This window comes from Ursus arctos, unplaced genomic scaffold (genome assembly GCF_023065955.2).
Source record: "Ursus arctos isolate Adak ecotype North America unplaced genomic scaffold, UrsArc2.0 scaffold_5, whole genome shotgun sequence".
Classification (NCBI taxonomy): Eukaryota; Metazoa; Chordata; class Mammalia; order Carnivora; family Ursidae; genus Ursus; species Ursus arctos.
Window position 1 is genome coordinate 90,184,549 of NW_026623067.1, and position 13,935 is coordinate 90,198,483.

Here is a 13,935-nt window from a genome sequence, read left to right on the forward strand (position 1 = left end):
CTGCCGAAAGTTTGGTGGCTCTACAACATCCACAGCTTGAAAGCAGCATCTTTCAAATGACTCATGAGACACTTAATAACTTAACCCAGCCTTTATCTCCCACCATACACCTTGTGTTCTGTCCACATTAAACAAACACTCCGCGCTCGCCATTATTACACCTTTATACAGACTGTCGCATTTGTCTCCTACCCCAGAACTCAAGGCCCACCTTAAATGTTACTTGTTTTATGCAGCCTTTAATAGTTCCTGATAGCAAGTAGTTGTTTCTTCCTGTTTTCCTTCAATATTTTGTTATTTTTTCCCACAGTATTTTATACATTTTTCTACTCTGGTGCTTATCATATCATAGTGCAATTATTTATTTTTTCATGTCTTTCTCTAATGAAGTTTTAAGCAGTCCTCTCTATACTGTGAGTTCCTAGAGAACATGGACTCTACCGAATTCCAAGTTAGTTTTGTGGTAATATAGAGCATTTCATCAATTAATAAAGCTTTCTATCAATAAATTTATCTTTAACTGAATGTGGTTTCATGTCTTTTGATCTGTGAAAAAATACCACTCTTAGAATTTCTTCAGTGTTTGGTTATTTCCACACTGTATTTAACTGTCTTTTGCAACAAATCTTTTCTTCAGTTTTTCTTTAAAATCGACTTAAGTTCACAGGTAAAAATACTCATTTTGAGCAGTTAAAATGTCCACACTCTAATGCTGTATTTAGCTGTTTACCCTAAAGACCGTTCACTTGGTGCACCTGAACATGAAGTTAGCTGTATTTATCTATAATCTAAATTACACTATCCATAATTTTGCTTAATTTCTAGGGTTCAACTACACGAATGGATCATGAAACAGCCAGTGTTTTGAGTTCTAGTAGCACACACTCTGCTCCTCGAAGGTTGACAAGTCATCTGGGAACCAAGGTAACAGAAGATTTCAAACTCTGGTCACTAAGACTACGAGTACTTTGCTAAAACATTCTTCACTCATCTTTTCAGTTCAACTAGAGGAGAATTCTGGTTCCATCACCACAGTCTCTTCTTAAACATCTTTATACAAAAGAGCACAAAGGAAAAATGAGGATGGTAAAAAGTGCCAATTTAGCTAGTTTTTTATTCTTTCTCAGCCTTTCATTCTACTTCTCTGCAAGTATCCTAAGCTCCAGCCACAGTGGCGTACTTGCTGCTTCCCAAGCCGTCCCTGGGACTTTCTGCCTCCACGTCGTGCCTGCGGTGGCACACACCTCCCCTCTCGACCCCACCGCAAAATGGCCGTCAGAATCCGAGTCAGCCCTCAGCATTCTGCTTGGGCTTTCCTTCTTTACAGAACATTTTCCGATTCCCAGTGCCCTCTGAACTCCCCATGCGGTCTGTCTGCCTCCTTTGAGTCACTGCAGTTTGCATGAAATTCTCTTGAGGAATAGGGACCTTTTTTTTTTTTCTTTTTAAATCTTTTGTGGCATCTAACACAGAGCCTACACATAATGAGTATTTAATAAATTTATTTTAGTGGATGGAAAAATTACTGAAATGGAATGTTACCCCATGCTGATAAGCGATTTTTCTTAGTCTCTCAGATATTAGCAAATATTTTAGGACTTGAGAATGATGCGTTTAAAAAGAAAATCATTATTTTATTTTTGTTTTAAAGCCAGAGTCTTTAATATTACATTGACAAAGAGGAAATTCTAATATTACTGAACAGTATATTTTCAGTTAAATCTAAATAATTCTATTAACTGTTTCACAACATACTCTAGCTACTTTTTCTTTACTTTAACAATATAATGGCTCTTATGAAAAGCATTACTGAAATAACTAATGTGATTTAAGAAGTGAATTTAGAATAATCAACGATACTGTTAATATGAGACTTAATCCTTTTAATAACTCACAATAGCTGCTGATTGGGACCCCTGTTATCCTAATAACCGTGCTAGAAGTTTGTGCACATTTTCTCTGATCTTCTCAAAAACACTGTGAGGTATTCTTGTCTCTCTTTTTTAAAAGAGAAAACTGAAGCAAAAAAGGTTCAGGCAGCTGTTGCATATTTAAAATGGACTTCGAACCCAGTCTGTCCAGCATCAATGTGTAGTTCTTCCTATAAAGAAAATCTAATATTCACCAGTACTGTTGCATGAAAACTGGCAGCTAGAATATCATTGCCTTTTGAAGTGACTTATGAATGATAATACTAAGATCGTACTACGTCTTTGAACGCCAGCTATCCTATACATGTATTATTTCATTTAATCTTCACAGAGGAAACCTTGTTAGGCAAATTTCTCCATTTTGCAACTGAGAAGGCTGGGGCTAAGAGAAATCAAATAATGTGGTAGGTCACACAGTTCATTCATAAGTGGTGGAGCCAGAATTAGAAAGCCACAGTTCTATACTACCTTCCTGAAACGTTAATATCCAAGAGTAGTGTGTATATATTTAGAGTTTCTCAGCCTCAGCATACTTGACTGGATAATTCTTTATTGTAGGATGTTTAGCAGTATCCCTGGTCTTTACCTAGTAGATGCCCATAGTACTTCCTCTCACAGTTGCGACCACCAAAAATGTCTTCAAAACATTGCCAAAGTGTTCTGGGAGGGTCAAAATCACCCCTGTTCGAGAACTACTGATTTATAGGGATGATACATTCTTATGTAATATTCTCTACTTTTATGTAATAGCTCTGGCTTTGAAATGAGGCTAATCATAGTCCAGGATAACTGGGTACTGTTTCCAGTTTCTAATTGGCTTCCAAGTAAACCCTTAGAATTTATTGTCAGAGAGTAATTGATGCTTATTGGATGTTTTAAAGAAAGAAAATTGGTTAAGAATCCTGGCCTTGTACTCCCAATGTGACCTTGGCATTCTTCTTTTTATGACAAAATATTTTTATATGTATAAGGGAGAAATCAAATACTTTTAACAATATTATAATCTGGTAAGGGTTAGTGATGGTCAAGAACTAGTACTTAGTAAATAATAATTGTTGAAAAGTGTTTTCTATTTATTGATTATAGTTGTAAATTAAAAGAAGTAAAATTTTTAAATTGTGTAAAATATTTAAGTAAACCACATTCCTCATTCTGTGTGTGTGTGTGTGTGTGTGTGTGAGTGAGAGAGAGAGAGAGAGAGAGAGATCAGTTGTCATTCACTATAACCAGCTGATCCCGACAAACACCAATTTAAGTATGTGGGAATCTACTTTCTCTTTCAACACTGTATGCCATCACTACTTCTAGTTACTCATATAAACAAATTGGTGATGATTATATGGATTTTGAAATAATGCTCATTACTTCATCCTAGAAAGGCGTTTTGAGTTTTGTTTTTCTTTTTAATGAGTTACAATAAATATCCCATTCATCACTTCACTGGTGTTAGCATTTGGGTATAAAAGTCATAATTTTGTTTCTAAACTCATTTGGCCCACAGGTGGAAATGGTGTATTCATTGTTGTCAATGCTTGGTACTCATGATAAGGATGATATGTCGCGAACTTTGCTGGCTATGTCTAGCTCCCAAGACAGCTGTATATCCATGCGGCAGTCTGGATGTCTTCCTCTCCTCATCCAGCTCTTACATGGCAATGACAAAGACTCTGTGTTGTTGGGAAATTCCCGGGGCAGTAAAGAGGCTCGGGCCAGGGCCAGTGCAGCACTTCACAACATCATTCACTCACAGCCTGATGACAAGAGAGGCAGGCGTGAAATCCGAGTCCTTCATCTTTTGGAACAGATACGAGCTTACTGTGAAACCTGTTGGGAGTGGCAGGAAGCCCATGAACAAGGCATGGACCAGGACAAAAATCCAAGTATGTTCCCTGCAGTGCATGTTACAAAGCAAAGTAAAAGTTTTTTAAATGAAAACTTTTTTAGTACGTTGTCTTTATGAGCGGGAATGGGAAATTTATAGTAGCCATCTACAATGCTAACATAGTTTAAAACTTAAGTCTGTATTTTTCTAGAGAAAATTAGTAAAGGAAAATGTTAACATGCAGTACTATGCAACCAAAAAAGAACAGGAGATCCAGAGAGATTTACAGTCATAGCGTAGTAGTTCTAGAAAGAACTTGAGCAATTATGTTTCCATCCCTTCCATTTTATAGATTAAGCTCAAGAAAGTGACTTTTAGTTCCTTCAGCTGTTAGTGACCAACCCATCATCTGTACATTTGCACAACACTCTACTCAGTGGATACAGAACTGTGTTATATCTGTTGTGTTATTTGAGCCTCACAACAGCCTCCTGAAGTAGGAAGGGAAGGTATTATCATCTCCATTTTACAGATGAAGAAACTGAGGCTCAGAGACAGTAAAAGACTTGCCTATAGCCTCATAGCTAGTAAGTGGTAGAGCCAGGAACAGAGGCCAGATCTTCTGCCAGCCCAGTGCTCTTCCCACTGCACCCTCCTGCTTCAGGCGATGGGTCCCAGTTGCTGGGGGTGATCGGCCACCCAGCTCTGTGCTGGGGGAGAAACCCTGGGCTACCAGCCCCTCTCCATCAGGAGCAGGGGAGTTAGGAATTGGGACCCTTGGGGAGATAACTTACTTCATTCCTGTAGCAAGAACCAAAAGCAGTAAGTATATAAGGTAAGACCTTCCTTTTACCTGAACATACACACACGCACGCACACACAGGACAGGGGACAATTGTATCAACCTGTTGATTCAGGGAGGAGTAGAAGGGGTGATGGTGAGAACACCTTCCATGAAGCTTTAGCAGATTTTTTTAGCTTAGGTATAAAGGTTAATTTATTTAAAATGTACAGATTTGCAAGAATAAGAAAATAGCAGAAATAGTCCTTTATATCTTTTTGTCCTAGGGATGAAGAAAACTAAAAAGATACTTTACTGAGAGAACATTGTCTTTCTGGATTTTTTCTGTGGGTATCCACCATTATGTAATAACTTGTATTTTGTGATCTTAATGACTATTCTCAAAATGCTTAAATAAAGTAAATTAATATTACTTCTGAAAAAATAGACTTTTTAAATTTTTATTTCCAATAATGAGCTTTGAAACTGTGTGCATGGTATTAAATGTGGAGGCACATTTTCTTGGACACCCCTTCTGTAGATTCTTGTTTACTGTCTATATGGTAAGCTTTCTCCACAGGTTTGTGCTAGATTTCTTTACTACATTTGTACACAAATAAGTGCTTTTAACCCACACTCGTGACAAGAGTTTAAATAGAAATTATAACAAAAACAGCTTTATGCCAAGGTGTTTTTATTCTTTTACATATTCAACATAATTTTAAGTTATTATTTGAGTTATAGTATAAACCTGCAAGGGATTTATTCTAACAGAGTTAGTTAAAGGCAGATAAGTAGTAAACATTTTTCTGGAACCAAGAAAAGCCCTTTACTCGTACTTCTTTTCCATGTTGGTAGTATTTATTTATTCAGCAAATATTTGTTGATCTACTGAACTGCTACACATTAGGGATATATTAGTGAGCCCTGCTTTTTTTTTTTAAGTATAATAAACATTGTTGCTTTTGAAAAAACAAAGCATTATGGCTTACGTCAATTTTATTTTTCAGTGCCAGCTCCTGTTGAACATCAGATCTGTCCTGCTGTGTGTGTTCTAATGAAACTTTCATTTGATGAAGAGCATAGACATGCAATGAATGAACTTGGTAAGACAAAAATGTTTCTTAATGCCATAGAAGAGTACTGAAGATTTTTCATCATCGTTGAATTGGCTATAAGGCCACTGATTTCTGTTACCACCTGCTTCCTCCTTGTAGCAAATGATTATACTCGGGTTTCCAGAGGAGAAAACGTTCTCGATGATAGAAACTGCTACCCTGTATAAACTAATTTGGCTTTTCAGAATCTTAGCCAACAATTAGAAAAATTACTAAGTGGGCCACTACTTGCCCCTGTTGCCACAGTAGACCTTATGTGATAGTTGACGGGGAGGGTAATTTAAATTATTTTGAAGTGCGGAGCTACGTGATTGTTCTTGAACTCAGTCACTTCTGATGGACACCGGAAGAAGTTATTATTAAGCTTCTCATTTCTCTTCGTGGTTACCAGTACTTTACCAGATTTTGATGATAAGCGGCACGGTATCTTTGAAACTGGTAAATGAAGAAAAGCATTATGCTCTAATTTAAGTTAGAAATATGCCACTAACTTTGGAAGGGTTACTCTTGTATGTATGTGTTATCACACGCTCTAAACCTTTTATAACCTGCATTCTTGTGCACCCCACTTGTCATGTAACGGTTTTTCTTTGATTTCTAGGTTCATTTTGCACATGTGGTATTTGTAATTGCATCATGCTGAGCCATCTCATGTGAACTGGATCTCTGTAGTTGTGCCACAAGCAAGAACCATACACTGAGTTCCCATCTTAGTGTAGCTGTGCCCTTGCTTTTTGTGCTGTTTATTTTACATTACATCCCAACCCCCCCTTTGTATTCCTGCCACCCTCATCATTGTCATTCATCATTTATCTCAAAAGTCACAAAATCATGAGACTCTTAAACACAGAGAATCTGCATGGCCAAAAATGAGTGTTGTCTCCTTCAGAGTCATCACTTGGGGGGCTGTGTACTTTGTGATCTCAGGCCTGCCCTCCAGCCATGCTTTTCTTCGCACAGACCCTCGCAGTTGGCCCATCTGATTCTCTTTCCTTCCCCCACCCCGCAGCCTCCTGTGGAACTGAGTGTGGTCTTATGGGTTCTCACCTCCTCAGTAGTCTCAGCATTTGTGAAAATTCTATGTCTGGGTATTTTTTTAATGCTAGTAATAATGGGAAGGGGATAAAAATCTTGAATAAACAAGAAAACTAATCCAATTTTAAACTACTGCAAAGATTTTTCTGTAAATGTCCCTGTGTTCCAATGAACTGTAGACTAGGACTGACACATTAATCATCTGAATTTCAAAGTAAAACCTAGACTCAGTATTTGTTCCTCTTCCTTCTTCAGGTAGGAAGGCTACCCGGGGCATTTCATCACAGGAGCTAGGGCAGGGGCTTTCAGGTGAGGAGCAGGATGGGGCCTCTGGGGGTGTGACTGCTGGGGACAGAGCCACAGGGGATTACTTTCTTCTCATTCCTAGACGCTAAATTTGCACAAAGCAAAAGAAAAATCAAGGTTTGTGGATTGTGGGGAGATGGAGTAAGGAAGTATAAGGTATCTGACAGTGAGGGATAAGGAGGAATGAAGTCCCAAACAGATGAAGGGAAATTCCCAAGCCCAGTCACCTGGGACTATCATTTGTACATACAAGAAGATTCTACAACTTACCAAGGTCATTTAGGTTTGCACCTGTTAGTATTGCAGGTTTTAGACTATGCTATCAGTGATGTATACATTGATTAAGTCCCAGCTCTGTCCCAGAAACTGTGCTAGTAAAAATGGTAAAGATACGGTTCTGACTTTCAAGGAACTCACGATTTCTTTGTATTAGTATTTCCAAAACTAGATCGTAATAATCACAGAGGTACTTATCAAACCATATAGATTCTCTGGCCCTATAGCAAGCAGGCTTAGTAGAGCAGAATCTCCAGAGGGGAACCTAGGAATCATTTAATTAGCAGCCCAGGTGATTCTTATGATCAGGAAATTTTGTGAAACATCAATATATAGAATATTTATGTTGAGCCCCTAATGTTTATTTTAGAATGAGGCATTTCATGCTAATGGTGACTATCTAACCCAAGTAAAAGGAAAATAATACACTTTTTAAAACTAAGTGTCCTCTTTCTCTATCTTTTATATATACATAAGTCTAAATGAAGGGTTCTCTTGGTTTCTGTTGAAGCCACTGGTCCTCTACTAGCTTTAAGGTTATGAGATTGCACATTGGATAATATCTGGTCCATCTGGACCACTTTTTTTAAACACAGACACTGAGCAAAACGTGAAAGGATATGCTTATCATCTTTGCATTACCTTGAAACAGCCTAACTTTTCTAAGGGCAAAACCTATTTTTTATTCTGTCAGCCGTGAATTCACATCATATTTCTGTGAATCCATTTATAGTTTTGACATATGGATTGTATTCATTGCCTTAAAATTTAAAGTTTTTTCACTTGCCTGAACTCATAAAAGGCTCTCTCTTTTATCTGATATCCTAAATTTTATCAAATGTTCTTTTTTCTTCATGGTTTTATTGATATTGACCCTGTCCTTCTTTAATCTTTGTTTTCAGAATCAAGTCCCATGTGTTTTAGTTTTTCTATTAAAAAAAAATTCTTTCTTCATTTAGTGCCTTCTTGAGACCTTCTTTAGTAGATCATTTCTCCTTTCTTGAGAAAGTATCACGGATACTGCCACACCGAGCAGGATCTCATACAGGCACGAGGCGTAGTATGTTCTGTTTTGGTATCAGTAGCCTGGTTTGTAGTGCTCAGCATCTTGGTGGTCTTATCAGTATGCAGGGCCGCGGTCTTCAGATCATCAGTGACTCCCATGGAGTTTCCTGAGTCAAAACCCTCCGTTCTTTTACTGGCTCCTTCTCGTTTACTCAAGTATTACATGGTGGGAATTCCTCAAAGCTCTGTCCTAGGTTTTCTTCGTCTCTAAACAATATCCTCCAATCCATGGCTTCAGTTACAGTGTTTTCCACGTCCTCTCTCCTGAGTTTTAGATAATTATCAAACTCTTCATCTGACATCTTCACTTACATGGTTTTTCAGACATTTTTAACTCAACTTCCCCAACTGAATTTGTTATCTCCTTCAGCCCCAAACCTCTGTCTCTTCCAGGGTTCTTTTTCTCAGAAAATGGCATGGCAGTCAACCCAGTTCCTCAGGCCAGAGTCTCGGAAGACATACCATAATTCTATCCTCTTCATCCCCTGCATTTAGTAACTGAGTACTTTAACTCTGCTTCTTAAATTTATCTCAAATCGCTGCTCTCCTTTCCATCCCCAGTTCGGGTCACTCTCACCTCTCCTACTCTGCAGATCTTTGTCTTTTTTGGCTCCCCACTTCCAGTTATCCATTCTGCGTCCTGCAACTGCAGGAATCTGTTTAGAATGTACGTTTAATTATTCCTTCCCCTGTCGGAAATCCTTGGTGTGACATATAAAGTCTTGCATGATACGGCCTCTACCCATTTTGTAGCCTCATCTTGAGACTTTCTCCTTACTGCTGTGTATTTCAGGCTCGGGGGCTCCTGCACACACTGTTTCATCTGTCTAAAGTGCTTTTCTGTTTTTCCTGCCCCACCCGTCTTTAGATACTCATTCATCCTGTACGTCTTTCTTAACCTAAACATTATTTCCTCAGCCTTTTTCTTGATAACTCCCAATCTAGGTGAAGTCCACCTGTTTACCTTTCCCTGTGCTTCTGCACAGCCCTTATGCCTAAGTGAGTTGTTCAGAGTCTGCCTTTGCTCTCATGTGTAAGCTCCATAAAGACAGTCACTGTATTGTGTTCACCGGCCATGTATTTGTCCATCATCATGGGTGGATGGAAGAAAATCTTCCTAAATATGGTTTGGGTTTTCCTTAACCAAATTAATTTTCACTTATCTATATTCAGACTCATCTGTCCCTGCTGCTCGTCATAAAGATTTGCACCAGTCTTCCTACAGTTAATTTTCCTGGCCTGGAATTCTTGACCCAAGTTAGAACTTTGTATTACGAACTTGCAGATTCCTCTACATACTGACCCTTATAGATCATTTACAAAAATACTAAACCTAGAGATCCTCTTCCAGATTAATAACCTGACTGTTTAGACTTAGAATTTCCAAGAATCACCTGTTTTTGTTCATCCTCCTTTTTTCTGTCTAAGCCACTTCTCTGTGACAAAACAATATCTCCAGTCCCATGATGACTAATATTGATGATGAATAATATTTTGAATTGCTTCCATATGCATTTTTATTTTTATTCACTCGCTCACCATTTTGCTTTACCTTTGGTTTTTTTGTTCTGTTTTGTTCCTGCCTTTTCCTTTCTGTCTTTCCCTTTCCTTTTCCTTCGTTTCTCTCCTTGCCTTCCTAGTGTTGACCACTGTGGGCATTACCAGGCATACCCGGTGGTGGGAATCAAGGGGAAAGAAAATACTACATCCTAGCGTAGTTGGTATTTGACACTTGTGAGTATCAAAGAAAAGTAAGAAATTCTTAAAAATATATAAATAACAAGTGGTTTTATAGAACTTAGTAATAAGTTGAACAGATAATTCTTTTTCATAAAAAAATTAGCTTTGCTTCCTGCACAGTTTCATTTAAAAGTCCCAGGATTCCTAATGATAATTATTTGGCAGATAAAAAAACATTAATTAGGCCACAGTGTATAACACTGAAGAATGTTTGTAAAGTTGTAATAATAAAAATAAGTTACCTTTTTCTGCCTTCATGGAGGAAGACCTTGTGTTAGAACATAGCCTTCTTCATCAATGACAAGATCGAGCACATGTGCAGTAAACAGAGTATAGTCTCACTTCACTCAGTAAGGCAAGGGTCTGGAGGGTGGAGAAGACTGGCGGAAAATGGAGTCATTATCAGTTGTACTTTGAGTATCACACAGAAGTTCTTTGTAACAATTTTTGTAGCTTGTAATTCTAAAGACGTATTTAAATCATATATTCTCCTTTGAAATGTCTTCCTAATAATTAATTTTTAAACTTGGTACCACTTGTTTTATTTTAGATTATTGTCTTTTTCCTCTTGCCCTTTTTAAATTAGGGGGACTACAGGCCATTGCAGAATTATTGCAAGTGGACTGTGAAATGTATGGGCTAACTAATGACCACTACAGTATTACATTAAGACGATATGCTGGAATGGCTTTGACAAACTTGACTTTTGGAGATGTAGCCAACAAGGTATGTTTTATAAGATCTGTTTCTTAAGATCTCTCTGGTGTGAGTTAGTTTCATACAAATGCCTTTTCGCTGATTTTCTTTTTTCACTCTCCTCCACTTTCACTTTAAACACTGATTAAAAAAAAACCTGAACTTCACACACCACTGCATAGTTTACTCATTAGGTTGTCTTATGCCTAAACAAAGGCAAAAGATGGAACACAGTAGTGGGTTTATTTAATTGCGTTTAAAATACTCTTCCCAGGAATGAGAGCAATAGTCTAAAAATTCTGATGACAGATGTGAGTGTTAAAACCCTTTGCTTATCATTTCTTATCACTTACTCATTTTATTTTTCCAGTTTACTAGGAGAGAACAGATTGCAGAAGACTTCCTTTCTGTAATCTGGTTCTGGGGCTTTAGGGGTGAAATATTCGGATGATTAAAATGAGACCATTAAAACTGGATTTGAAGGTTGTTAGTAAAAAATAAAGCACAGCATCCGGTTGCCTTGTTAGTGACCCTCTGTTCCATTTCTAATTTTACAGGCTACACTCTGCTCTATGAAAGGCTGCATGAGAGCTCTTGTGGCCCAACTAAAATCTGAAAGTGAGGACTTACAGCAGGTACCAGTTAGAATTTCAGATGTTTGTCTTGGATATTAGTGGGTTAATATCCTGATTTAGATTAATTTAAACTGTGGCTCAGTATTTAGTGTCTCATGTTTCAATTATGGTTACATTAACACCAGAATAAAGGAAAATAATTAATACTGTAGGAATTCTTTTTGGCACTGTATTAGCATTTAGGAGGAATTTCTTTATTAGTACATCTCTGCTCTTACCACTAGCATTCAAAACAAAACAACTATAAATTATTTTATATTCAAATTATTCTAAAATTAATTTCATTTGCAGGTTATTGCAAGCGTTTTGAGGAATTTGTCTTGGCGGGCAGATGTAAATAGTAAAAAGACATTGCGTGAAGTTGGAAGTGTGAAAGCATTGATGGAATGTGCTCTGGAAGTTAAAAAGGTACCTTTGAAAACATTTAACATTCTAATTTGGATTTCATTTTTGGTTACTTTTTTGCTACCCTTTCCCACCCTTGAGATTCCCTAATTTCTGACCTGCTTATCTCACCAGTTCTTCGTCTTAGACTACTCGAAACTTGTGAAGTATTAAGATGGAAAAGACTGCGCGAAGCAGGCTAGGATAAGTCAGGGTTTCAGATTGACACTATCAGCATCTTGGACCAGATAATTGTCCTGAGGGACTGCCCTGTGCTTTGTAGGGCGTTTAGCAGCATCTTCGGCCTTTGGCCACTAGATACCAGTGCACTTCCCCTCAGTCATGACAGTCAGAAACGGCTCCAGTAGTAGTACCACAGGTGCCCCAGAAAGGCGAAGGGAGAAAATCACCCCCAGGGGAGAGTCACTGTGTACATGGTGTCATTGTTACCTCTGTGCTCTCCGGAGTCCTCAGTTTTGATAGTCACCTTATCAAGAGGTGATCAGACCCAAGAATAAGGAATTCCTCAAATAATAATTTGTTTACAAAAGGAAATATCACCAGGTGGCATATCTACTTCAGAGACTAAGCTAACTTAAAAAGAAAAAAATTAAACTTGAAATTTGGGAGGGACTAAGCAGGTCTTCTTAGCTAATCTGAGCTTCCTTTGACCCAGCCAGTCCCACTAGACCCACAGCCTACATTTTTTTCCTTCAAAATTTCCTTTTTAGAGAAGGCAAAGAGTTTTAGGTTTTTGTTTATTTATTTGTCTATGTGTTTTTGTGAAATTATTTTATACCTGGAAACCCCAAGAAAATCAACTGAAAAATCATTAGAAATAAGAAAAGTATTCAATTAAAAAAGTGGTTATAACGATAATATTCAGATATACTTAGGATCTGCACAAAAATACCTTTAAAAAACTCTTGAATCAGCAGAACACTTGTATTTCTTGCAGGAAAGAAGATATATGAATGGCCTATAAGCCCTTGAAAAAATACTCAGCATCATTAGTCATCAGGGAAATACAAATTAAAACTACAGTGAGATGCCATTACACATATTATATTGGTTAAAATGTAAAAGATTAACCAAGTGTTGTCAAGGATGTTAAGCAGCTGGAACGCTCGTGCACTGCTGGTGGGAATGTAAGACGGTATACCACTTTGGAGAACACTTGGCAGTGTTTTAAAGTTACACATATACCAACCACACCACCCAGCCATTCCGGTCCTAAGTATTTACCTATGAGAAACAAAAACTTCTGTTTGCACAAAGTCTTAAACACAGGTGTTCGCAGCAATACTGTTTGATAGCCAAATTACTAGAAGTAATTCTAATGTCCATCAACAGGTGAATGGTTAAATAAATTATGGGATGTCCACAATGGAATAGTATTTGGCTATTTAAAAAATGAGCTATTGATACATGCAACAATCTGTAATGACCGAAAACAGATCAGTAGCTGCCTGGGGCTGGGAGTGGATTGCAAGAGGGTACTAGGAAATTTGGGGGGATGATATAAATGTCTGTTATCCTGATTGTAGTGATGGCTTCATGGGTATGCTCATACATCAAAAGTGATCATATTGCACATTGGAAATATGTGCAGTTTATTGTTCTCCAATTATACCTTGATAAAATTATACCAAAAAATTAGCATCTACACTTTGACTCCTAATCAAATGTGTATATTTTCAGAAAGATTTAATGTGTTTGCATGTATTATGGGAACTCATACTGTTGCTAAGAGTTCATGACTTTGTCTTTCAAGGACCTCAAAGATCTTTATACAGATAGTTGCTACAAACTGTGAAACCTATAATAAAAGATTCCTCCTCCTGAGAAATGCAAAAGAAGACCATAATAAATGAAAATACATACCTAGTTCTTATAAAGGAAGAGTAGTATTTCAAAGATTATCATCCATAAATTCATCTATAAATACTTTTTTCATCTATAAATTTTTAATGTAAGCCCCATCTTGAAAAAACTGGCTCAGCAGAAATTTATAATGTCCAATTTTGGTTTGGGCCTGCTTCTGGTTAACAATGTTAGAATTTACTTTTTTCCTCTTTTTCTACATTCAATGCAATAGTCATTCTGAACATTCTCTTTTTAATTCATCGCCTCTTCCGTTTCAGCT

General features: G+C 37.5%; 1 protein-coding gene across 22 annotated transcripts in view; it reads left to right on the top strand.

Annotated features, from left to right (window-relative positions):
* APC (APC regulator of WNT signaling pathway) overlaps positions 1–13,935 on the top strand; it is a 301,009-nt gene that overhangs the window by 274,560 nt on the left and 12,514 nt on the right. For 8 of the 22 annotated variants that reach the window (XM_026498453.4, XM_048221202.2, XM_048221205.2 and 5 more), the window contains 7 exons: positions 826–924; positions 3,433–3,811; positions 5,545–5,640; positions 6,943–6,996; positions 10,661–10,800; positions 11,328–11,405; positions 11,697–11,813. In XM_026498453.4, the coding sequence (XP_026354238.2) occupies positions 826–924; positions 3,433–3,811; positions 5,545–5,640; positions 6,943–6,996; positions 10,661–10,800; positions 11,328–11,405; positions 11,697–11,813 (963 nt within the window). The remainder of the gene's footprint in view (positions 1–825; positions 925–3,432; positions 3,812–5,544; positions 5,641–6,942; positions 6,997–10,660; positions 10,801–11,327; positions 11,406–11,696; positions 11,814–13,935) is intronic. The other 14 variants (XM_048221203.2, XM_048221207.2, XM_048221208.2 and 11 more) reach the window with 5 other exon arrangements.